General features: G+C 47.3%; 2 protein-coding genes across 7 annotated transcripts in view; one reads left to right on the top strand and one right to left on the bottom strand.

Moving 5' to 3' along the window:
* The window catches only part of LOC129701990 (sodium- and chloride-dependent neutral and basic amino acid transporter B(0+)-like), a 59,576-nt gene extending 48,826 nt beyond the window's left edge, over positions 1–10,750 (bottom strand). The window contains exons 1-3 of one of the 4 annotated variants that reach the window (XM_055643449.1): positions 10,422–10,750; positions 7,443–7,543; positions 5,673–5,826 (exon numbers count right to left, since the gene is read on the bottom strand). In XM_055643449.1, coding sequence (XP_055499424.1) covers positions 5,673–5,826; positions 7,443–7,475 — 187 coding nt within the window. In that variant the 5' untranslated portion in view covers positions 7,476–7,543; positions 10,422–10,750. The other 3 variants (XM_055643452.1, XM_055643451.1, XM_055643450.1) reach the window with 3 other exon arrangements.
* Positions 10,751–12,705: 1,955 nt separating this feature from the next.
* LOC129701991 (sodium- and chloride-dependent neutral and basic amino acid transporter B(0+)-like) overlaps positions 12,706–26,013 on the top strand; it is a 52,209-nt gene continuing 38,901 nt past the window's right edge. The window contains exons 1-2 of one of the 3 annotated variants that reach the window (XM_055643454.1): positions 12,706–12,866; positions 20,865–21,007. In XM_055643454.1, coding sequence (XP_055499429.1) covers positions 20,872–21,007 — 136 coding nt within the window. In that variant the 5' untranslated portion in view covers positions 12,706–12,866; positions 20,865–20,871. Of the gene's footprint in view, positions 12,867–20,167; positions 20,389–20,834; positions 21,008–26,013 lie in introns of those variants that run through there. The other 2 variants (XM_055643453.1, XM_055643455.1) reach the window with 2 other exon arrangements.

Below are 26,013 nucleotides of genomic sequence, written 5' to 3'. Positions count from 1 at the left end.
GGGTGTGTGTGGGAGGGGGTGTGTGGGAAGGGGGTGTGCGTGGGAAGGGGGTGTGTGTGTGGGAGAGCGGAGGGGGGGGGGGGGGTGTGTGTGGGAGGGGGTGTGTGTGGGGAGGGGGGTGTGTGTGGGAGGGTGTGTGTGTGGGAGGGGGTGTGTGTGGGAGGGGGGTGTGTGTGGGAGGGGGTGTGTGGGAAGGGGGTGTGCGTGGGAAGGGGGTGTGTGTGGGGAGAGCGGAGGGGGGAGGGGGGTGTGTGTGGGAGGGGGGTGTGTGGGGAGGGGGTGTGTGTGGGGGGGGTGTGTGTGGGAGGGGGTGTGTGTGGGAGGGGGGTGTGTGTGGGAAGGGGGTGTGTGTGAGAGCGGGAGGGGGGAGGGGGTTTGTGTGTGGGAGGGGGTGTGTGTGGGGAGGGGGGTGTGTGTGTGGTAGGGGGTGTGTGTGGGAGGGGTGTGTGTGGGAGGGGGGTGTGTGTGGGAGGGGGGTGTGTGTGGGGGGGTGTGGTGTGGGAGGGGGTGTGGTGGGGAGGGGGGTGTGTGTGGGAGGGGGTGTGTGTGGGAGGGGGGTGTGTGGGAGAGGGGGGTGTGTGTGGGAGGGGGGTGTGTGTGGGAGGGGGTGTGTGGGAGGGGGGGGTGTGTGTGAGAGCGGAGGGGGGAGGGGAGGGGGGATGTTGGGGGGGAGTGTTGGGGGGGAGGGGTATGGGGGCAGCGGGGGCAGGGGGGGAGAGAGCTCGAAGAAAAGAGGGGAAGGGCCATGGGGGAGGTATCATGGGGAGCCAGCGAGGGGGACCAGAGGGGAAGGGGTTGGCTGTGCGATGGAGACTCTCTGTGGTCGCTTCTCTGGCCACTTCGCTGGTCACCTCTCTGGCCGCTACCCTGGTGGCTTCGCTGGTTGCTCCCCTCTGCCGGGATCAGAGTCTCTACTTTCCGTTTGGCGACATCTCCGACTGCCGATCGGGCCGTTTCCGGTACCTCCCTTCGAAAATTGGTTCCAGTTGGAGACCTCCGCCAGCCATCCAGAGCCTCCCGCAGCTGCAGTAAAGTTGCGATGGCGCAGGAAGGGGCTGACCGTCCCACGGAGTGACAGTAGAAAGGACCAATCCGCGCGGCGTTGAATGTCAGGAGAGGCAATCGATCTGCGCACATGCGGTTTTTAAGATTTTTAAACCTCAATAACTCTTACCAGCATCTACCAATCGGAACGAAACTTGGTGCAATCGCAGTACAGGAGAGGGGTGAGTAAGCTGGCGAAAAATCACAGCGCCTCCGCGTACCGTTTTTGCGCAAATAGAATGACCGTCAAACTGGATGATAACAAGATCAGAGGTTTAGTTATGTATAGAAGATAGATAGACAAACAAGAAGTGTTTATGGTGGACACGTCTCTTTTCATTCCACCTGTTGTCGGATTTCCTTTCACTGCTGTTTCTACGGGTATTACAGTGGTTGCAAAACTGCTTTCTTTTGGTCCTGATCTTTCTCATGTTTTAGCAAAAGTAGAACCTTTGACAGTTGGCATTTGTTCTAGGATCCTGAATGCTTCCAAAAAGTGGATCTGACATTATCTCCACTTGCCACTCTAAGAAATCCGCCAGATCAGGAAACTTAGCTCAACGTCCATGCGTTTTCTATATCTGACATGCACTATCCCTCCACTTGTCTCTGAGCCTGTAAGGCAATTTTCGAAGGATAGTCTTCATATTGGTAGCAACATTCATTTCCTCCAGGTAGGTGAGATGTTCCATTGCATTGCAACAACCTCTAAAAAACAACAAAAAGGCATGCAATGCCTTCATATCCTCTGCCTTGATAACTGACCAAGCAAAGGCCTTGCTCATGTATGCACTGGCAATTTTGTGTTCATTACCAAAATATTTTTAAAGCAGAGCTTTTGCCTTTTGATAGCTTCGATTCTCATCAACACATTCTGTCTTTGTTGCAGGTAGACAAAATGCTGGAGAAACACAGCGGGTGCAGCAGCATCTATGAAGCGAAGGAAATAGGCAATGTTTCGGGCCAAAACACTTCTTCAGACCTTTCTGTCTTTGTCTTTGTTGCACCTTCTGTCTTTGTTGCACCTGATCAGACCAATACTTATCTGTCTGTAGATTTAATTTAGCAGCTTTTCTTCCATAAAAGAGCTCATTCCATGAGATACACTTGAGCCGCTTCTGGAACCCTTGCCCTCAAGTATATTGATCCTTTCCTCAGTTTTCGACAGCTCCATCTCTATTTCCAACTGTTCCATCTCTCTTTTGAAATGTTCTTCTTGTGCGTCATGCTCAAGCTTGGCTTTGGTTTCTGCCAGTACAGTCTCTGTTCCATTGCTCCTTTTGTGCCTCTAGCTCGTGCCTTTTTCTCCTGCCGGCAGCCTGTTCCAAGAGAGCAGCCCTATCTGCTTGAATTTCACTACGAGCCAAGACCCTTGAAGATGCACATGTTGCATAGCCAAATTTGGGACTTGATCGTCGTCTTGAGACATTTGAAATAGGTCTTCAGGTCCAATATTCCCTGGTTTACAACACTTGGTTGTTTAGCACCTCCAACTGTCGAGTGTGTAATTTGTTGTCCAATTTCAGATAACCACCTATTTACATCTTCCATTAAGCCATCAAAAAATTCCATTCTTTCTTGAAACCACTTATTTTGTCTTTCATGCTCCTCTTCAGGCAGTGGTATTTCCAGCAATGACTTGTGATTTCCTCTTACTTCATTGCAGAGTTTGATTAATGGAACCAGGTTAGATTGTACTTCCTTCGCATTCTCATTTAATTTCATGAGTTCCTTCAGCTTTTCAATTAACTTGTTAGCTTGATTACATAACGTGTGGCTTGACTTCTGGCGTCTTTCCAAGAACAATGCTTGTCCTTTGTCGGTGAATTTAATGGTTCTTTTTTTCACATTTTCCAGAATCCTGTTCCACTTCACCCTCTTGTACACGGCGGGTGTGGCAGGGCATCCAGCACATCACCAACTACAAGCCCAGCGGCGGCGATGCCTCACTGGCAGAGGAGCTGAACTGCTTCTTTGCTCGCTTCAAGTCAAGTCAAGTCAAGTCAAGTCAAGTCAAGTCAAGTTTATTTGTCACATACACATACGAGATGTGCAGTGAAATGAAAGTGGCAATGCTCGCGGAACAACAAAACAACCAAACAAATTATAAACACAATCATAACACACATATTATTTTACATAATAAATAATAGAAGGAAAAAACGTTCTGTACAGTTAGTCCCTGGTGAGAAAGGCGTTTACAGTCCGAATTGCCTCTGGGAAGAAACTCCTTCTCAACCTCTCCGTTCTCACTGCATGGCAACGGAGGCGTTTGCCTGACCGTAGCGGCTGGAGCAGTCCGTTGCAGGGGTGGAAGAGGTCTCTCATGATTTTGTTTGCTCTGGAGTTGCACCTCCTGTTGTATAGTTCCTGCAGGGGGGTGAGTGAAGTTCCCATAGTGCGTTCGGCCGAACGCACTACTCTCTGCAGAGCCTTCTTGTCCTTGGCAGAGCAATTCCCGAACCAGATGGTAATGTTCCCGGACAAGATGCTTTCCACCGCCGCTGCGTAGAAGCACTGGAGGATCCTCGGAGACACTCTGAATTTCCTCAATTGCCTGAGGTGATAAAGGCGCTGCCTTGCCTTACTCACCAGTGCTGAGGCGTGTGATGACCATGTCATATCCTCAGAGATGTGGACTCCCAGATATTCGAGGCAGAGCCAGAAGAGTTCGTCACCATTCTCCCACCAGCCCCTAACAACAACAACAACTACTACACCTCACTGTGCAGGAGCATGAAGTGAGGCGGGTGCTCAGGGCGGTGAACCCGAGGAAGGCTGCCGGCCCGCATGGCGTGACAGGAAGGGTTCTGAAGGAATGTGCAGACCAGCTCACCGAGGTCTTCACGAAAATCTTCAACCTGTCCCTGTCCAAATCCATCATCCCACCATGCCTGAAGTCTGCCACAATCATCCCACTACCAAAAAAGCCTGTTATCAGCGGCCTTAACGACTACCGACCAGTCGCTCTCACACCAGTCATCATGAAGTGTTTTGAGAGGCTGGTCCAGCAGCACATCAAAGCCAGCCTCCCGCCCACCTTCAATCCACACCAGTAGAGACAGCTTCTACCCCATAACCATACGTGAACTTAACAATGCAAAATAAGAAATAACACTCACATTCAACTGAATGGTTCTACCTCAGCTGCTATTGTTATTTATCTGTAATTTTTTTTTATATGTATATATTTTTACCTTTTCTTATATATTTAAAATTGCTCTTGTGAATCGCACCGTGGGATTGACTTTTAAATTTCATTGTATCATGTGCAATGACAATAAAGAGATTCATTCATTCATTGTGGCGGAGCTTTAAACATACTGGTCCCTTTAAGACGCGTCAATGTAATGACGTAAAGCCATTTGCTTATCAGGCTGGAATTCAAAACAATCAGCGGGAATTCAAAACATCAGATAACATAGAGACTCTCAAGGTCAGTGTTTCCATAATAACAGCCATTTTCAAGTCAGCTTCATGCAGCTTTTCAATCAAGCTTTTTAGCAGTTTCAATACAGCTTGCAGCCTTTTAAATACAGCCTTTTTGGCCATTCCAAATACAGCATCTCCTATAGAAGTTGTTCCAAGTAAAGCATTTTAGCTTTTCCAATACAGCATATTGCAGCTTTCCAGTAAAACGTAATGCAGTAGCTGTCCATTTACTCACGATTCCCTGCGCTGGCTTTCAAAGTTTCCCATCTTCGTATTCAGCTAAGCGCAGGTGGTGACCTTGGCCAGTTGACGATGTCAGGCAGATTCTTTGTTCCAGTTTTTGCTTCAATCCCACTCATAGACAAGAGTTGTTTTACTTTAATGTAATGGCAATTTCAATCCTTTCCATTGTCATTACTAGACAGGCAGGGAGGAGTGAACAAATTTACACAGTCGATAAGAAAAATGAATCTTCCAGTCGTTATTTCCAGTTTTCATTGATTCTTTAATGGTTGTTGTAAAAACAAAGAAGTGAACATACCAGATCCTCTTTATTCTTATCCAAATTGTAGCTTTTCATTCTTACTATCTGAACTGGTAAAAAAACGCATTCCTTCTCTCCTGCCGGCTCCAGTCGAGCTGACCACTCCCAATGGTTTCGCTGGCCTAATGATTAGGCCCAAATTTAGATGAAGAGAGGCCCTAAGCTATTTCACTTGTGAGCCCCCCCCGCCCAATCCCCCACCCCCACGATTAGAGGACCATGACTACTCGACAGTTACGGTGTGAAACTTTTAGATCCTAATGTATATTGTTATTAAACAGTTGGTTTTAAAATACATATTGGATTCACTGTGGAGTGGTAGGCCCTAATCCGATGTATGTCACACCCATCTACGTATCAAAAACCCACCCCTAAGCATACAAAATAATTCTGCAAGAAATATCTAGACAAAATAATAAAATATGCTAACAGTAACCAGCCTAAACAAGAATGGCTCCTACAGTGTCCAATTATATACATTGCAAGAAAAATGTATGATTTAAGGTTGTGAGATTTGTATCAACATTATTGAAACCACACTTTTACCCTGCATAATAAATGTATGTTTGAATTTAATGCTATTTCTAAATCAATTAATTGTTGACATGATTTCTGCCCTTCCATCTTGTGTATTGTGAAACCTCTACAGTACCTCCTCCGTTCCTGTACGCCAGGTAAGGGAATCTCCAGACGTTGCCCAGACCCACAGCACAGCCGATCACTGAGAGCAGGTAGTCGGTCTTCGAGGACCAGTTGCTTCGCTCCACGTTCTCGTCACTTTCACCCACGTGTCCATCGGCGGCAGACTGGGGAGAAACAGACAATGGAATCGTGGGAGTTTCATCTTGTCGGACCTCAAGCAATGAGAACCGTTCCCACCCACCGTTCACACACTGAGCTATTCTCAGTTTACAGCAATCAGATGGTAAGTTGTCAACATCCAGAACCCCCCATGCTGCTCCTTTAGAGGCTGAGATGGTGAGAAATACTGGTAATGACAGAGACCTCAAACATTCATTGTCTAAATGAACATTTAAACAATGAAAGACCTGGATAAAGTGGATGTGGAGATGTTTCCACTAGTGGAAGAGTCTCGGACCAGAGGGCAAGGTCTCAGAATAAAAGGATGTACCTGTAGAAAGGAGATGAGGATTTGTTTAGCCAGATGAATCAGTGGAATTCATTGTCACACAGCTGTGAAGATCGTTTAGGGGTATTTTTAAAGGGGTGATAGACAGGTTCTTGGTTAGTAAGGGTGACAAAGGTTATGGGCTGGAGAATTGGTTTGAGAGGGAAAGATATATCAGCCATGATTGAATGATGGAGTAGATTTGATGGGCTGAGTGGCCTAAATCTGCTCCTAAGATTTTGTACATTCACAGCAGGTGAAACAAAAAAATATGCAATTGTTTTGTTAGTTTAGTTTGGTTTATTGCCATGTGTACAGAGATACAGTGAAAAGCTTTTGTTGCGTGTTAACTAGTCAGCGGAAAGACAATGCATGATTATAATCGAACCATTCACAGTGTAAAATGTTAGTATAAAATGCGGAGGGTCAAGGAGTGAGGAACTTAACACAATTACGATTAATAGAGAGAAAGGGATGGAATTAAAGGCTGACAAGTCCCCTGGACCTGAAAACTAAAGTTAACGGTCTTAAAGGAAGTGACTTCTAAGATGGTGAATTAATTGCTTGTGATCTTCCAGAGTTCTCTGAACACTGGTAGGGACCCAGCAAATTGGAAACACAACACCCTTATTCAAAAAAGGAGAGATGCAGGTAACATAACACTTGCCTTTAGGAAAACGCCAGAATCCATTTCGATAAAGAAATTAATCATAATATCACGGTCAAGGTGAGGGACAATCATGATCAACAATATGGTTTCATGGAAGGACAATCACATTTAATACATTTTCTATAGCTCTGTGGATGTAGTATTTTTGGATTTCCAAAATGATAAAAGGATCAAGGTCAGTGATTCCGGTGTGAAATGAGTAGGCAGCAAGGGGGGTACTGATTGTGGATGATCAGCCATGATCACACTGAATGGTGGTGGTGGCTCGAAGGACCGAATGGCCTATTGTCTATCAAGTTTCAAGGGAACTGATAAAACATCACTGTTAATTCTAACATCCCCTACAGCAGATTCCTGCTTTCTCTTCAAGAACAAAGAGACCCAGTAAGAAACCCTGACTTTCTTGATGTGATACTGTTCATTGTTCTGCGCCTTTGCAGAATTAATTTTGTTGTACCTCTCTTGTCCTGGGTCCTTTTATAAATATCATGACCAGAACGATGCACATGCCTCAATGTCTAGTCCGATTACGTGTCGATACTTGGTCAGCTCAGTGCCAAAGTATCTTAAGTTTATAATGGGGATTGTGACTAGTTAACAATATTTGCTGTTGATTCACTCACCCCATCAAACACCACCTGTCCCATCTGTGACATTTCTCGCTGGATTCTTCAGTCACTTCAGAAATGTCCAGAGTCCAATATCCTCAGTCTTAGTGGAATGCCTGGGAGGAAGAACTTGTTCAGCACAACTCTCCAACTATAAATACCAGTACTTGATTTGCCTTTTAGGAACATGATGTACTTTGTTGGGATATAGAACCTCTAACAGTACAGCACAGGATCAGGCTATTTGACTCACAGTATCTGTGCCAACCATGTCACCAATTTAAACTAATCCCATTGCCTGCTCTAATTCTGGCAATATCGCAATGAATTATTTCTACACCCTTTTCAAAGTCCCCGCATAGGTCCAGAACTGCAAAAAATACACCAATCAAGGTTTAATTAGCTGCAGCAAAACTTCCCAACTTGCATACTCAGTCCCAAACAACAAAGCCGCATATGTGACATGCCTTTTTTACCATCCTTTCTACTCATAGTTCCACTAGTGAGTTTGCACCATAAGATCCCTCTGTATGTCATGGAGTCATACAGCACGGAAACAGGTCCTTTGGCCCAACTTACCTACGCCAACCAAGATGCATCATCTACGCTAGTCCCACCTGCCCTTGTTTGACCCATATCCCTAAACCAATCCCTTTCCAATCTGTATATCAGTCTAAATGTATTTTAAATGTTGTTACAGTATCTGCATCAACCACCTCCTCTGGCAGCTCATTCCATATCCTTGCTATCGGAACAATGTCATTAAGATGGAATGAGTGCAGGAAAGATTTACGAGAATTTTGCCAGGACTCGAGAACCAGAGCTGCAAGTTCAGGACAAGCTAGGATTTTATTCCCTGGAGGACAGGAGGCTGATGGGTGATCTTAGAGATCATGTTGGAATTGATAGTGTGAATACAGGGTCTTTTACCCAGGGTAGAGAAATCAATAACCTGAGGACATAGGTTTAAGTGGAAAGGGGAAGAATTAATAGGAACCCAAGGGACAGCTTTTTCACTCAGAGGGTGATGGGTATATGGAATAAGCTTCCAAAGGAAGTAGATCAGGCAGGTACTATAACAACATTTAAAAGACACAGGTACATTGATAGGAATAATTTAGAGGGATATTGGCCTAATGTGGGCAAATTGGCTTTTCTTAGATGGTGCATTTTGATCGGCATGGAGCTTTTAGGCGTCCTATCCTTTCAATTAGTAGGTGTTTTGTCTTTGTACTCTTTTGGTTTATTGGAGTTTCGGCCTCTTTTGCATTCGGTTCTTTGGCTTCGACTTCTTTGCTTCTGCTTCTCGTCCGTCGGCGCCACGTCTGGGTACCAACTGTTTCTGAGTTGTACAGCTCTGTGCCTATATGACTCAAATTAATCTATTTCATCATTGCTGAAGGAATTCTAGATTTTCATCAGGATTTCAACTAAAATCATGACTGTTGCACAGATGGTGGGGACTGAATTTCCAACCTGTTGCAAGTATGGATCAGCAGACAGACACCAGACTCATAAAGGGGTTAAATTATGCATCAGAACTGAACTTCAGGGGACTCGAATAGATACAGTTACATAGATGCGTGCATGAACATGAGAGTACCTATAGTCAGGTTTAGAGATACAGCATGGAAACATAGAAGCATAGGTGCAGGAGTAGGCCATTCGGCCCTTTGAGCCTGCACCTCCATTCAATATGATCATGAATTCAGTATCCTGTACCTGCCTTCTCTCCATACCCCCTGATCCCTTTAGCCACAAGGGCCATATCTGACTCCATCTTAAATATAACCAATGAACTGGCCTCAACTACCTTCTGTGGCAGAGAATTCCAGAGATTCACCACTCTCTGTGTGAAAAATGTTTTCCTCATCTCGGTCCTAAAAGATTTCCCCCTTATCCTTAAACTGTGACCCCTTGTTCTGGAGACAGGCCCATCGGTTCACCGAGTCCACGCTGACCATCGATTACATTATCCCACTTTCTCATTCACTTCTTATACATTAGGGACAATTTACAGAGGCCAAGTAACCGGCAAACATGCACGTCTTTGTGATGTGGCAGGAAACCAGAGTACCCAGAGGAAACCCACGCTGTCACTACAACTATGTGAATAGATTATTAGGACGGATGATTTCTTGATTAGTACGGGTGTCAGGGGCTATGGGGAGAAGGCTGGAGAAGGGTTAGGAGAGATAGATAGATCGGCCATAATTGAATGGCAGAGTAGACTTGATTGGCTGAATGGCCTAATTCTGTTCCTATCACATGATGTCATAGAAACATAGAAAATAGGTGCAGGAGGAGGCCATTAGGCCCTTCGAGCCAGCACCGCCATTCATTGTGATCATGCTGATCGTCCCCTATCAATAACCCATGCCTGCCTTCTCCCCATATCCCTTGATTCCACTAGCCCCTAGAGCTCTATCTAACTCTCTCTTAAATCCATCCAGTGATTTGGCCTCCACTACCCTCTGTGGCAGGGAATTCCATAAATTCACAACTCTCTGGGTGAAAATGTTTTTTTCACAGTCTTAATATGGCCTCCCCTTTATTCTAAAACTGTGGCCCCTGGTTCTGGACTCGCCCAACATTGGGAACATTTTTCCTACATCTAGCTTGTCCAGTCCTTTTATAATTTTATATGTTTCTATAAGATCCCTGCTCACACTTCTAAACTCCAGGGAATGCAAGCCTAGTCTTTTCAATCTTTCCTCATGTGACAGTCCCGCCATCCCAGGGATCAATCTCGTGAACCTACGCTGCATTGCCTCAATCACAAGGATGTCCTTCCTCAAATTAGGAGACCAAAACTGTGCACAATACTCCAGATACAAAACTGTACTCAATACTCCAATACTTATGATTTTATGATTGATGGTCATGTATCGCTAAACTAAACTATGCTAAACTATTCTTGTGTACTGTCGGAAACAACATAAACTCATCAATACAAATGAGCTTAATGACATGTAACATAAATAGTTTTCTTACCGGTGAAAAGTAAGTGAGTATTCTCACAGACTGCCAAAGACTGTCTGTTTGACAAGCATAGACCAGGCCATTGCAACAGGTGCCATTCTCAGCGTAAATGGCGACAAGAGCTACAGAGGAGCCACTGCAGCAAAATGCCAGTTAAATTACAAGAAAAGAACCTCGGCTGCTGGGAATCTGAAATTAAAAAAAGGCAAAAATCAATGTTTCAGGTCAGTGAACCTTCATCGGGATGGGAAATGCATTTCGTTGTCTCTGTACTGTACACTGACAATGACAATTAAATTGAATCTGAATCTGAATCTGAAAATATAGAAAGCAAGTTAATTTTCAGTAAATGAGTTATTGCAGTAGTTAAAAATACCTGTGAAATCTATATACCGCTCTCTTTGCCTGGCCTGAGGGGGGTCAGACCAGTAACGCCTACAGACGTCTCCCGAAGCATCGACCTCACGGAGATGCCGACCAGACTACCAGGTCCTTGGCCTTGAGGTACCACCAACCAAGCCGACCGAGTGCAGGGCCCGACTGAGAGCAGGCCCAGACTTCCAGGAGGGCCCCACGCTGTATCCCGGCATTGAGGCCTGATGAGGCCGACGACCTGTCCTCACAGAGACGCTGATCCAACCAGATCTCACCGAGTGCTGACCGACACCGAGGAAGGGGAAATCGTGCTTGACAAATCTTCTGGGATTTTTTGAGGATGTAACAAGTAAAATGGACAAAGGAATGTCAGTGGATGTGGTGTACCTGGAATTTCAGAAAGCCTTTGATAATGTCGCACTCAGGAGATTAGTGGGCAAAATTAGAGCACATGGTATTGGGGGTAGGGTATTGACATTGATAGAAAATTGGTTGGCAGACCGGAAGCTGGGGCCACAGCTATTTACAATATACGTTAATCATTTAGATCGGAGGTCGGCAACCTTGTTCTGCATAGGGTGAGGAACAGCCTACAGAGAGGAGGTTCAACAACTCATCAACTGGTGTGATATCAATAACCTTCAACTCAATGTCAATAAAACAAAAAAAATAACTGTGGACTTCAGGAAGAAACAGACAACACACACCCCACTTACCATCAATGGCTGTGCAGTGGAGTCTGTGAAAAGCACCAAGTTCCTGGGAGTGCACATCACAGATGATCAGACATGGTCCACCACACCATCTCCCTAGTCAAGAAGGCACAGCAACGCCTCCACTTCCTTCGATGGATGAGGAGAGCTGACCTCCCCCCTTCTGCCCTCACGACTTTTTACAGGGGTGCCATTGAGAGCATTCTTACCAGCAGTCTGGTATGGCAGTTGCTCTGCTGCTGACCAGAAGGCCCTACAGAGAGTGGTGAGGACAGCGGAGAAGATCATCAGATCACCCCAACCAGCAATCCAGGACCTATTGTCGCAAGAGAGCAAGCAATATCATCAAAGACACCACCCACCCAGCACACAAACTGTTCACTCTCCTACCATCTGGCAAGCGCTACCGCAGCATGCGGAGCGAAAACACACGAGATTCAAAAACAGCTTTTTATCTCAGGCCATCAGACTACTCAACACACTTAAGAAAATTCCATGAACAGTACCCAAACAAAGACAAACAAACTGTGAAAATAACTTTGGCTCAATGTCTCCAGTACAAAATTTGCACTTTTTCTATATTGCACCTTTCATTGTTGCACCCTTTCTAAAATACCTCAAAGTTTTTGCTACATTTTGGCACACTGTGAATATTTTAATATTTTAAATAATGTAATGTCTATTGTCTATTTTTATTGGTATGTTGTCTGTCTGTGTTTTTAATATTACTTGCACATTTGGAGTATGGGGAAACATAATTTCAATCCTCTGTGTAACTACTGTTGCGTAATTGAATTGACAATAAAGTTTACTTTGAACTTTGAACCATGTCTGTGAGCGGATTGCGGGCCACATCTATCGCCATAGTTAATAAATGGAGGTAATAATAATACATCTATACTATTACTAAAACTCTCATCTTGACCATTTCCGGTCTGCGTTGTTTTTAAACTTGTGCAAAAACCGTACCCTATATCGCCACATTACTCGCCTCCGCTCCAAGCGCACCAAGTTTTGTTTCGATTGACGGAAGATTACAAAAGTCATGAAGGTTTAAAAAATTATGAGATCAGCAGATTGATCTTCTTGCCTGTCGTCACCATGAAGGTAACGTCCCTCGGGCACCCGCTGGAGAAAAAACACCCCAGAGGCGGGGCTGAGTCCGTGAGCATGTTCACAAGCCGCCGCCCATCCACAAGCCACCGCCCATCCAGAAACTGCCAAAAATAAAGCTGATGCAGCGGAGAGTGGGCTGTGTTCCACGGGCGGTGGCTGTGATTCCGACAGGCGCTGGGGACGGGAGCAGCTGAGTGAGCCTGGAGCCGGGTCCTGGAGCCAGGAGTGCGGTCGAAGGCGGGGCCAGGAACTGGTGAGCCTACAACCCCCTCCCACACTGCCCTCCCCTACAACCTCCCTCCCCCACTCCCCCCCCTCCCCCCCCTCCCTCCCTCGCACCCCCCCTCCCTCCCTCGCACCCCCCCCCCCTCCCCTACACCCCCCCTCCCCCCCCACCCCCCCCCCCCCCTCCCTCCCCCCCCCCCCCCTCCCTCCCCCCCCTCCCCCCCCCCCCCCCCCCCCTCCCACCCCCCCCCCCCCCCTCCCTCGCACTCCCCCCCTCCCTCGCGCCCCCCCTCCCTCGCACCCCCCCCTCCCCCCCTCGCACCCCCCCCCCCTCCCTCCCTCGCACCCCCCCCCCCTCCCTCGCCCCCCCCCCCCCTCGCACCCCCCCCCCCCCTCGCACCCCCCCCCCCTCGCCCCCCCCACCCTCGCACCCCCCCCCCCCCCCCTCACCCCCCCCCAGCTTACCCCCCCCCCCCCCCCCCACCCCCCCCTCCCTCCCCCCCCCCCCCCCCCCCCCCCCCCCCCCCTCCCCCCCCTCCCCCCCCCTCCCTCCCACTCCTCTCCCTCCCCCCTCCCCCCACTTTCCCTCGCTCCCCCCCCCCCCTCCCCCCCCTCCCGCACCCCCCCCCTCCCTCACCCCCCCCACCCCACACCCCCTATCACCCCCCTCCCCCCTCGCACCCCCCCCCCCACACCCCCTCCTGCACACACCCCTCCTGCCACACCCCCTCCTGCACACACCCCCCATCCCCCACACATCCCCTCCCCACACCCCCCCTCCTCAACCCCCCTGCCCCACACACCCCCACCTCTCCCACCGCCCCATCTCTCCCAGCCCACCCCCCCTCCCCCACACACACACCCAACCTCCCCCCCCCCCCCCAACCTCCCCCCCCCCCAACCTCACCCCCCCCCCCACCCCTCCTCCTACTGTAGATACTGTAAATCAAGTTCATACTGTCCTTCCAGGTTGTGAATCCCACGTGATCTGCTTTGTCCTGTGATGGTACTCGGCATGCTGATGCAATGTGGCCTTTCCTTTGAGCACGTAGAGACCTTGAACTGGCACTTATTTGCTTTGTGTTGGCCATTACATCGATCGCATGTATCTGTTTTATTTGCAGAACTTTGATGTGAAGGCTTTTGTCCTATCCTGTCATGCTTGTGTTTTGGAACAGCCTTTGGACTGTTGACTGTGCCCGCATGTGTTGTTGGAAGCTCACATGCAATTTGAGATGCCATCTCCATGGCCAAGGCAGTTTTGCATGCAAAAGCAAATGTAAGGGCTGGTGTGTTCAGTAATTTTGATTGGATTCGCTCATCCAGCAATCTGCATTCAAATCATGCAAATCCAGATCCAGAAATGTCCCAAAATTGCAGTATAGGGATAACCTTCAATGAGATAATGTACTCACCCACAGTCTTGCCAGACTTCTGGTTTCTAGACTGAAATTGAGTGGGCATAGGGTTGAATGGAGCATCAAGTTTTGAAACATTGAAACAAGTTTCAAATGAAACATTCTTTGCTTTCTCCGGGACTAGGCTATTAGTGAGAATTGCATAAACTTCAGGCTCAATATGACAAAACATTTCCATTCGCTCACGGTATGTGGTAAACATGGTTCTTGTCGAAAGTCCCTAGTCGGGCAATGTATCCCATGGACATCATGTGGCCATGCAGACACAATACAAAGTTTGCCTGACAATCTCTAGATGATTTGTGCAGCTGTGTTTTACACTACAGTCACATGCATAAAAGGATCTGCAGACTATCGTGTCCAGTTCACAAACACCTTTGACAAAGCTCGGTATTTGCCACTTTAAATGTTAAATAATACTGCATATTGCAAAACAGTTCTGCACTGAATTTAACGGTTGATCCAACCCTTATCCCCATTTGTAAGATATTACAGTATGGCATAGACAGAAACGGACACAGGTTTCAGTGACGCAGTTGCCAGTCTGGGTCTTCTATATTTTACAAAAATAAACTGCGCATACATACTCATGCACATACTCAAGGGACTATGTGTACTAGACATCCCGTGAACCCGTTGGGCCCAAATTACGCAGGCGCGGATACTGGGTCTGGCAATCCTCCCCGTTGTGACGCCAGTCAAAATGATGATTTGAAAATGGCAGCTGGCTCGGCAACCCTCCCCCTACTGCGCAGGCGTGGCTGATGGGGCCGGCAAGTGGGGAGGGGCACGGCTTCAGGCGGCTGCAGTGGGGGGGGGGGGGGGGGACTTTCTGGATGGCTAGTATGGGTGTGGGGGCCGAAGGGACTGGTTTCCAGATAGCTAGTATGGACATTATGGGCCGAATGGATTCTTGGATTCACAGTTCACTCACTCACTGGTGGCCTCACAATTCATCACGGCTGGTGGGCTCACAGTTCACTCACTCACGGCTGGTGGGGTCACAGTTCACTCACTCACGTTCACTCACGGCTGGTGGGCTCACAGTTCACTCACTCACGGCTGGTGGGGTCACAGTCACTCACGGCTGGTGGGCTCCCAGTACAATCACTCATGGCTGGTGGGCTCACAGTTCACTCACGGCTGGTGGGCTCACTCAGGCTGCTGGGGGCTCCCAGTTCACTCACTCACGGCTGGTGGGTTGAGTTCACTCACTCACAGCTGGTGGGTTGAGTTCACTCACTCACAGCTGGTGGGCTGACAGTTCATTCATTCACTGCTGGTGGGCTCACAATTCACTCTCGGCTGGTGGGCTCACAATTCATTCACGGCTGGTGGGCTCACAGTTCACTCACTCACGGTTGGTGGGCTCACAGTTTATTCACTTACGGCTGGTGGGCTCACAGTTCACTGTTGACTGGTGGGCTCAAGTCAAGTCAAGTCAAGTTTATTTGTCACATACACATACGAGATGTGCAGTGAAATGAAAGTGGCAATGCTCGCGGACTTTTGTGCAAAAGCCAAACAACAAAACAACCAAACAAATTATAAACACAATCATAACACACATATTCTTTTACATAATAAATAATGGAAGGAAAAACGTTCAGTAGAGTTAGTCCCTGGTGAGATAGGCGTTTACAGTCCGAATTGCCTCTGGGAAGAAACTCCTTCTCAACCTCTCCGTTCTCACCGCATGGCAACGGAGGCGTTTGCCTGACCATAGCAGCTGGAACAGTCCGTTGCAGGGGTGGAAGGGGTCTCCCATGATTTTATTTGCTCTGGAGTTGCACCTCCTGTTGTATAGTTCCTGCAGGGGGGTGAGTGAAGTTCCCATAGTGCGTTCGGCCGAACGCACTACTCTCTGCAGAGCCTTCTTGTCCTTGGCAGAGCAATTCCCAAACCAGATGGTAATGTTCCCGGACAAGATGCTTTCCACCGCCGCTGCGTAGAAGCACTGGAGGATCCTCGGAGACACTCTGAATTTCCTCAATTGCCTGAGGTGGTAAAGGCGCTGCCTTGCCTTACTCACGAGTGCTGAGGCGTGTGATGCCCATGTCATATCCTCAGAGATGTGGACTCCCAGATATTTAAAACAGTTCACCCTATCCACAGGATCCCCATTTATCCTCAATGGAGTGTACGTCCTCGGATGATGTGCCCTCCTAAAGTCCATGATCAGCTCCTTTGTTTTTTTGATGTTCAAGAGGAGGCTGTTATCCTGGCACCAGAGTGCTAGATCAGCCACCTCCTCCCGGTAGGCCTTCTCATCGTTGTCTGAGATCAGGCCCACCACCACAATGTCATCAGCAAACTTAATTATTGAGTTGGAGCTGAACCTAGCCACACAGTCATGTATTGTATTGTATTGTATTGTATTCAAATTTATTGTCATTGTCTCAATTTGAGACAACGAAATGAATTTCCCTTACAGGCAGTATCATAAAAAAATCACAAAAAAATAATAAAAATAAATAATAAATAAATAATACAACATATTAAAAATAAAATTGAAATTGAATTAAAAATTAAAAAATTTAAAAAAAAGCACAAACACAGAAAGTCCACGACACAACATAACATAAATGGCACCAAGGTGAGGATGGCACCATAGTCCAGCCAGCCTCCCCTCCGTGTCCATCCGTGGTCAGGGCCTTCCGAGCACCCGCAGTCGCCGCCCCGGGTGGCCCGATGTTCAGGCCCTCACGCCGGGCTGGTGGAACGCCGACGCCGAACCCCGACGGTGAACATCCTCCTCCTCAGCGGCCCGGACCTTCTGATCAGCCGCCTCCCGCAGCCGGAGTCCGCAGCTCCCGAGTCCACAGGTCGAGCCGGGCAGAGTCGCAGGACCCCGCGCTGTCCATCAGCGCCGCCCGCGTTGGGAGCTCCGCAAACCGCAGCTCCATGATGTCGGTGCAGCAGGTCCAGCACTCCGGGCTCCAGACGGCGACCCCCGGTAAGGCATCGCCGGCCCTGCGATGTTCCAGCGCTGTCCCGCCGCTGCTGGAGCTCCAGTGGATCCCGGCAGGAAAGGCCGCGCCAATCCAGGTAGGTAGGCCGCTGTGGGGGGAGGGGGGGGGCGAGGACGCGACTCGAATAATAGTCGCGTCCTCACCAGGAAGCGGCTGAAGGGCGGTATCCCCCGCACCGTGCCCTCTCCCCCACATAAAAACGGCAAAAAACACAAAAAAAACACACTTTAACATAACTAAATAAACAAAAAAAACAAAAAGATACCGGGCTGTAGGTGGAGGCTGCTGGCACCAGCGCCACCGGAAGTACAATACTTCCGTGTACAGGGAGTACAATAGGGGGCTGAGGACGCAACCCTGGGGCGATCCTGTGCTCAGGGTGAGGGACTCCGATGTATTCCCTCCCATCTTGACTACCTGGGGCCTGGCGGTGAGAAAGTCCAGGACCCAGGCACACAGGGAGGTGTTGAGCTCCAATTCCGTTAGCTTCCCGGCCAGTCTGGTGGGGACTCACAGCTGGTGGGCTCACAATTCACTCACTCGCGGCTGGTGGGGTCACAGTTCACTCACTCACGGCTGGTGGGGTCACAGTTCACTCACTCACGGCTGGTGGGCTCACAATTCACTCACGGCTAGTGGGCTCAAAGTTCACTCAGTCACGGCTGGTGTGCTCAGATCTCACTCACAGCTGGTGTGCTCACATCTCACTCTACTCACAGCTGGTGGGATCACAGATCACTCACGGCTGGCGGGCTCACTCACAGTTCACAGTTCACTCACTCACGGCTGGTTGGTTCACAGTTCACTTATGGCTGGTGGGCTCACAGTTCATTCACTTATGGCTGGTAGGCTGACAGTTCACACTCAGGCTACTGGGCTCACAGTTCGCTCACTCATGGCTGATGGGCTCACAGTTCGCTCACTCATGGCTGGTGAGCTGATAGTTCACTCACTCACGGCTGGTGGGCTCACAATTCACTCACGGCTAGTGGGCTCACAGTTAACTCACTCACGGCTAGTGTGCTCACATCTCACGCACATCTGGTGGGCTCACAGTTTACTCACTTATGGCTTGTGGGCTCACAGTTCACTCACGGCTGGTGGGCTCACAGTTCACTCACTCATGGCTGGTGGGCTCAGATTCAGATTCAGATTCAGATTCAGATTCAGATTCAATTTTAATTGTCATTGTCAGTGTACAGTACAGAGACAACGAAATGCATTTAGCATCTCCCTTGAAGAGCGACATAGCAAACGATTTGAATAAAAAAAAATAATAAGTGTCCGGGGGGGGGGGGGGGGGGGGGGGGGGGGGGGGTGATTGGCAGTCACCGAGGTACGTTGTTTAGTAGAGTGACAGCCGCCGGAAAGAAGCTGTTCCTCGACCTGCTGGTTCGGCAACGGAGAGACCTGTAGCGCCTCCCGGATGGTAGGAGGGTAAACAGTCCATGGTTGGGGTGAGAGCAGTCCTTGGCGATGCTGAGCGCCCTCCGCAGACAGCGCTTGCTTTGGACAGACTCAATGGAGGGGAGCGTGGAACCGGTGATGCGTTGGGCAATTTTCACCACTCTCTGCAATGCCTTCCGGTCGGAGACAGAGCAGTTGCCATACCATACTGTGATGCAGTTGGTAAGGATGCTCTCGATGGTGCAGCGGTAGAAGTTCACCAGGATCTGAGGAGACAGATGGACCTTCTTCAGTCTCCTCAGGAAGAAGAGACGCTGATGAGCCTTCTTGATCAGAGTAGAGGTATTGTGGGTCCAAGAGAGGTCATCGGAGATGTTGACTCCCAGGAACCTGAAGCTAGAAACACGTTCCACCTCCGTCCCGTTAATGTGGATGGGGGCGTGCGTGCCGCCTCTGGACTTCCTGAAGTCTACAATGAGCTCCTTGGTCTTCTTGGAGTTAAGGGCCAGGTTGTTGTCAGCGCACCATGCTGCTAAGTGCTGGACCTCCTCCCTGTAGGCCAGCTCATCGTTGTTGCTGATGAGGCCAATCACCGTTGTATCATCTGCATACTTGATGATGGTGTTAGTACCATGTACAGGTGTGCAGTCATAGGTGAAGAGGGAGTAGAGGAGGGGGCTCAGCACACAGCCCTGAGGAATGCCGGTGTTCAGGGTGAGGGTTGAAGAGGTGTGCTTGTCTAACCTCACAGACTGGGGTCTGTTGGTTAGAAAGTCCAGTATCCAGTTGCAGAGGGAGGGGTCGATGCCCAGGTTACCGAGTTTGGTGATCAGTTTTGATGGAATAATGGTGTTGAATGCTGAGCTGTTGAATCGAATCTGAATCTGAATCTGAATCTGAATCTCACTCACAGCTCGCTCACACACACACACACGCTACATCTCTCTCACACACACACACACACACACATCCCTCTCTCACACACACACACACACACACACACTCCTTCCATCTCTCTCTCTCTCTCTCTCATACACACACACACACCCTCCATCACACACACACACACACACACACCCTCCATCTCTCTCTCTCTCACACACACGCGCACACACACCCTCCATCACACACACACACACTCCATCTCACACTTTCACACATACGCACCCACACACACACACACACACACACACACACACACACAAACACACACACACACACACACACACACACACACACACACACACACAACACACACACCACACACACACACACACACACACACACACACACACACACACACACACACACACACACCCCAACACAACCCATTTCTATCACACCCGTTCCCCCAACACTACCCTTTTCCACCACTCACCAGTTCCCCCAGTACTTCTACCTTGTCAATAAAACAATCGATAAAGAATAACTGTACTTTGGTCTCTGAATTCTAAAGATAATACAATTGGAGATATTGTCCATTTGTTTGCCAACTTACTCTGGGACCTTGGGTGTAACTAATCAGAGCAAACAGAGCATTTAAATTATATACTGCATAATAGTCTGGGTTCTTTCCATGGAAGAGTTTGTTGTACTTTGCACCCTTTAGGAAATATACGGTGGTAGGATTATTCAGCAGATGTTAAGAGCAGTTGAAAGACACGTAAATAGAAGTCATTTTTCATTAATATCCAAAAATGAGCAAGCAAGCTATTCATTTAGTTAGTCTCTCACAGAATGACTATCAGACACAGACGACACAGTGAGTATTTTTTTTTAACAAAATAAGTATAAACTGATATAAGACCTGAGGGATACAGTGGATTTGGAGATTTGAATTGTTACAAATTTGAATGTCTCACTGGAAATTAGGGACCAAAATACCAACTATTAGCTGCCAATTAAAGAAGAGCTGAATATTCAACAATACACAAAGAGCTGGAAGAACTCAACGGGTCAGGCAGCATATGTGGAGGTAATGAATAGGTGAAGCTTTGGGTTGGGACCATTCTTCAGCTTTCAACCTGAATCATCGCCTATCAACAGATCTGCCTGACCTGCTGAGCTCCTCCAGCACTTTGTGTTTTGCTCAAGATTTCAGTATCTGCAGTTTCTTTCAAAAGCTGGATTTTCTGAAGTATTTGAAAACTCTTCTTTGCAGAGTTCTAGTTAGGTTGTATGTAGCTTTTGTCAGTCATTCCCTCTCTTTCCTTGTGTTTCCCCCAGCAGTGAACACATGGGTGAAAGTGATGAGAACGTGGAACGAGGCAACTGGTCTTCGAAGACAGACTACCTGCTCTCAATGATCGGCTGTGCTGTGGGTCTGGGCAACGTCTGGAGATTCCCTTACCTGGCTTACAGGAATGGAGGAGGTACTGTAGATGTTTCACAATCCACACGAAGGAAAGATAATAATAAAGGAAAGAATGCATTGATTTAACAATGTAAAATTCAATGTTTGAGATAAATATTTTAATGTTAAACTGTAATGATGAAATGAATGATGAACTGAATGTCTGAACTGTCCAACCACCCTTCACTTGTATCCACCTATCTCTTGCCAGGCTTCATTCCACCTCACCTATTTTTTCCAGGTATTTCCCCTACTGCAATCAGTTTGAAGAAGAATTCTGACCTGAAACATCACCTATCCATGTCCTCCAGAGATGCTGACTGACCCACTGAGTTACACTAGCACTGCGTTTTGCTGAACCTTGAAACTGTTGTTTGTTTATAATGTTTTGTTTCCGAGAATGAGGATGATGATTGGTCTGGAGTCATGCATACATCAGTCCCTCAAGTCCTGGCAACAACCTCATAAATCTTTTCTGCACTCTTTTCAGCTTAATTACATCCTTCCAACAGTAGGGTGACCAAAAGTGAACACAGTACTACTAATACTGCCTCACCAACATCTTGTACAACTATAACATCTTATCCCAACTTCTATACTCAATACCCTGACTGATGAAGGGCAAAAACACCCTCAAAGAGCTAGAAGAACTCAGCAGGTCAGCAGTATCTCTGGAAGACATGGATAAGTACCAGAAGCCTGCTTTACCATCCTTGTCCATCATGGTAACACAAATGAGGCTTGACCACAAGAGGTCAGCAAACCTGATGCCTTAATATCAAGTCAGAATGTTGGCATCTGTAGTTCCCTGGCTTGGCCTTGCTGTCCTTTCTTCAATCTTCCAGAGCTTCAGCTGTGGCTAAAGATGAACAAATACCTCTGCAAGGGCCTCCATGTGTGCAAGTTCAGCTCCCAGGGATGTATTTAGATGGTTTTCACAAGGGCAATATGTAGATGACAAACAGGAGTGAACCAGGATATATCTTCTATCTCCGGGAGTCTAGTAGTATTGATGTGGATAGTCAACAGTCTCTCAGTCTTTATCATTTGCATCCACGATAAAGTTCCTGTCTGTTGGGAGTGATTAAGACAATTGGTAAAAATTTACTGATGAACAGAGGCGCAGCAGTAGAGCTGCTAGCTCACAGCGCCAGAAACCCAGGTTTGATCCTGAGTACGGGTGCTGTCTGTATGGAGTTTGCACGTTTAGTTTAGAGATACAGTGCGGAAACAGCTCCTTCAACACACAAAGGACAATTTACAACCTAAGCCAATTAACCTACGAACCTGTACGTCTTTGGAATATAGGCGGAAACCTGAACACCTGGGGAAAACTCACGTGGTCCATAGGGAGAACATACAAACCATACAGAGAGTATCCATTGTTCTCCCTGTGACTGTTGGTTTTCTCCAGGTGCTGCGGTTAGCTCTCATATTCCAAAGAAATGCAGTTTTGTTGGTTAATTGTCCTTTGATAATAGCTTCTGGTGTGTGGGGAGTGGATGAGAAAGTGGGATAACATGGAATGGGTGATCGATGGTCGGCATGGATTTGGTTGGCTGAAGGGCCTGTTTCCACGCTGAATCTCTAAACTTATAAGGATTTCAATTCATTAATGAGAATGCCAGAGCCAATCAATCTGGTGCATTGGTCCTGCTTTGAGGAAAATATTTGGATTGGGGTTCTACTGGATGAAGCTGGATGAAGTTTCAACAAAATCAGTGTAGTTTCATCCAAAAATTATAACAAAGCTCAGGGAATGCTGCATTTGATGCTATAGTCATCTATTCATGCGTGTTGGGTCCTTCCAATTCCAGAATCAAAATCTATGTAGAGCAGTTTCAGCGTTGGGCAAATTAATGGAAAGGATACTTAGAGATAATATATATAAGCATCTGGATAAACAGGGTCTGAATAGGAACAGTCAACATGGATTTGTGCCTGGAAGGTCATGTTTGACTAATCTTCTTGAATTTTTTGAAAAGGTTACTCGGGAAATTGATGAGGGTAAAGCAGTGGATGTTGTATATATGGACTTCAGTAAGGCCTTTGACAAGGTTCCTCACGGAAGGTTGGTTAAGAAGGTTCAATGGTTGGGGATTAATGGAGCAGTAGCAAGATGGATTCAACAGTGGCTGAATGGGAGATGCCAGAGCGTAATGGTGGATGGTTGTTTGTCAGGTTGGAGGCCAGTGACTAGTGGGGTGCCACAGGGATCTGTGTTGGGTCCACTGTTGTTTGTCATGTACATCAATGATCTGGATGATGGTGTGGTAAATTGGATTAGTAAGTATGCAGATAATACTAAGATAGGTGGGGTTGTGGATAATGAAGTAGATTTTCAAAGTCTACAGAGAGATTTATGCCAGTTGGAAGAGTGGGCTGAAAGATGGCAGATGGAGTTTAATGCTGATAAGTGTGAGGTGCTACATCTTAGCAGGACAAATCAAAATAGGACGTACATGGTAAATGGTAGGGAACTGAAGAATGCAGGTGAACAGAGGGATCTGGGAATAACTGCACAGTTCTCTGAAAGTGGAATCTCATGTAGATAGGGTGGTAAAGAAAGCTTTTGGTGTGCTGGCCTTTATAAATCAGAGCATTGAGTATAGAAGTTGGGATGTAATGTTAAAATTGTTCAAGGCATTGGTGAGGCCAATTTTGGAGTATGGTGTACAATTTTGGTCGCCTAGTTATAGGAAGGATGTCAACAAAATAGAGAGAGTACAGAGGAGATTTACTAGAATGTTGCCTGGGTTTCAGCAACTAAGTTACAGAGAAAGGTTGAACAAGTTAGGGCTTTATTCTTTGGAGCACAGAAGGTTAAGGGGGGACTTGATAGAGGTTTTTAAAATGATGAGAGGGATAGACAGAGTTGACGTGGATAAGCTTTTCCCACTGAGAATAGGGAAGATTCAAACAAGGGGACATGACTTGAGAATTAAGGGACAGAAGTTTAGGGGTAACATGAGGGGGAACTTCTTTACTGAGAGAGTGGTGGCTGTGTGGAATGAGCTTCCAGTGAAGGTGGTGGAGGCAGGTTTGTTTTTATCATTTAAAAATAAATTGGATAGTTATATGGACGGGAAAGGTATGGAGGGTTATGGTCTGAGCGCAGGTGTGTGGGACTAGGGGAGAATACGTGTTCGGCACGGACTAGAAGGGTCGAGATGGCCTGTTTCCGTGCTGTAATTGTTATATGGTTATATGATTATATAGTTGGGAATACAATTGTGTATTTACCAATCAGAGCTGGCCTTAGGAAGTGTGTGGGCCCAATTGGGAACTATTTTCATAGAAATATAATTATATAATTATAAATTAGTCATATTCAGGCACGTGTCATGAGTAAACATAGAAGATAGGTGCAGGAGCAGGCCCTTCGAGCCTGCACCGCCATTCAATATGATCATGGCTGATCATCTAACTCGGTATCCTGCACCTGCCTTCTCTCCATACCCCCTGATCCCTTTAGCCACAAGGGCCACATCTAATTCCCTCTTAAATATAGCCAATGAGCTGGCCTCAACTACCTTCTGTGCTAGAGCATTCCAGAGATTCACCACTCTCTGTGTGAAAAAAGTTTTTCTCATCTCGGTCCTAAAAGATTTCCTCCTTATCCTTAAAACTGTGACCCCTTGTTCTGGACTTCCCCAACATCGGGGACAATCTTCCTGCATCTAGCCTGTACAACCCCTTAAGAATTTTGTAAGTTTCTAAAAGAACCCCCCTCAATCTTCTAAATTCTAGCGAGTACAAGCCGAGTCTATCCAGTCTTTCTTCATATGAAAGTCCTGCCATCCCAGGAATCAGTCTGGTGAACCTTCTCTGTACTCCCTCTATGGCAAGAATGTCTTTCTTCAGATTAGGAGACCAAAACTGTATGCAATACTCCAAGTGTGGTCTCACCAAGACCCTGTACAACTGCATTAGAACCTCCCTGCTCCTACACTCAAATCCTTTTGCTATGAATGCTAACATAACATTCGCTTTCTTCACTGCCTGCTGCACCTGCATGCCTACTTTCAATGATTGGTGTACCATGACTCCCAGGTCTCGTTGCATCTCCCCTTTTCCTGATCGGCCACCATTCAGATAATAGTCTACTTTCCTGTTTTTGCCACCAAAGTGGATAACCTCACATTTATCCACATTATACTGCATCTGCCATGCACTCACCCAGCCTATCCAAGTCTAACTTGCAGATGTTGCATTCAATTCCCTCGTCCAAATCATTAATATGTATTGTAAATAGCTGGGGTCCCAGCACTGAGCCTTGCAGTACCCCACTAGTCACTGCCTGCCATTGTGAAAAGGACCAGTTTACTCCTACTCTTAGCTTCCTGTCTGCCAGCCAGTTCTCTATCCACATCAATACTGAACCCCCAATACCGTGTACTTTAAGTTTGTATACTAATCTCTTATGTGTGACCTTGTCGAAAGCCTTCTGAAAGTCCAGATATAACACATCCCCTGGTTCTCCCTTATCCACTCTACTAGTTACACCCTCGAAAAATTCTATAAGATTCGTCAGACATGATTTACCTTTCATAAATCCATGCTGACTTTGTCCAATAATTTCACCACTTTCCAAATGTGCTGCTGTCCCATCTTTAATAACTGACTCTAGCAGTTTCCCCACTACTGATGTTAGACTAACTGGTCTGTAATTCTCCATTTTCTCTCCCCCTCCCTTTTTAAAAAGTGAGGTTACATTAGCTACCCTCCGATCTAGAGCTATAGAGAGACGAGATGAGGAGAGAGAGAGCGCGAGAGAGAGAGAGAGAGAGAGAGAGAGAGAGAGAGAGAGAGGGAGGGATAGAGCGAAAGACAGAGAGACACAACGTGGGTCGGTAGGTAAATTGAATGACTAACCTGCACACTAAGAAGAAGCTCGGCAAGAAGAAGACCTCAATCATGATGGTGAGTTTTAAGACATTCTCAATGTGTCATCAACGCAACGATCTACATTCCTCAGTAAATGTAATTGTATTTTGAACAAGTATTAATTACACCGCGTGAATT

The sequence above is a fragment of the Leucoraja erinacea genome, chromosome 12 (genome assembly GCF_028641065.1).
Source record: "Leucoraja erinacea ecotype New England chromosome 12, Leri_hhj_1, whole genome shotgun sequence".
NCBI classification, from domain to species: Eukaryota; Metazoa; Chordata; class Chondrichthyes; order Rajiformes; family Rajidae; genus Leucoraja; species Leucoraja erinaceus.
The sequence above is the reverse complement of the archived record's forward strand: the minus strand, read 5'-3'. Positions and strand labels throughout refer to the sequence as shown.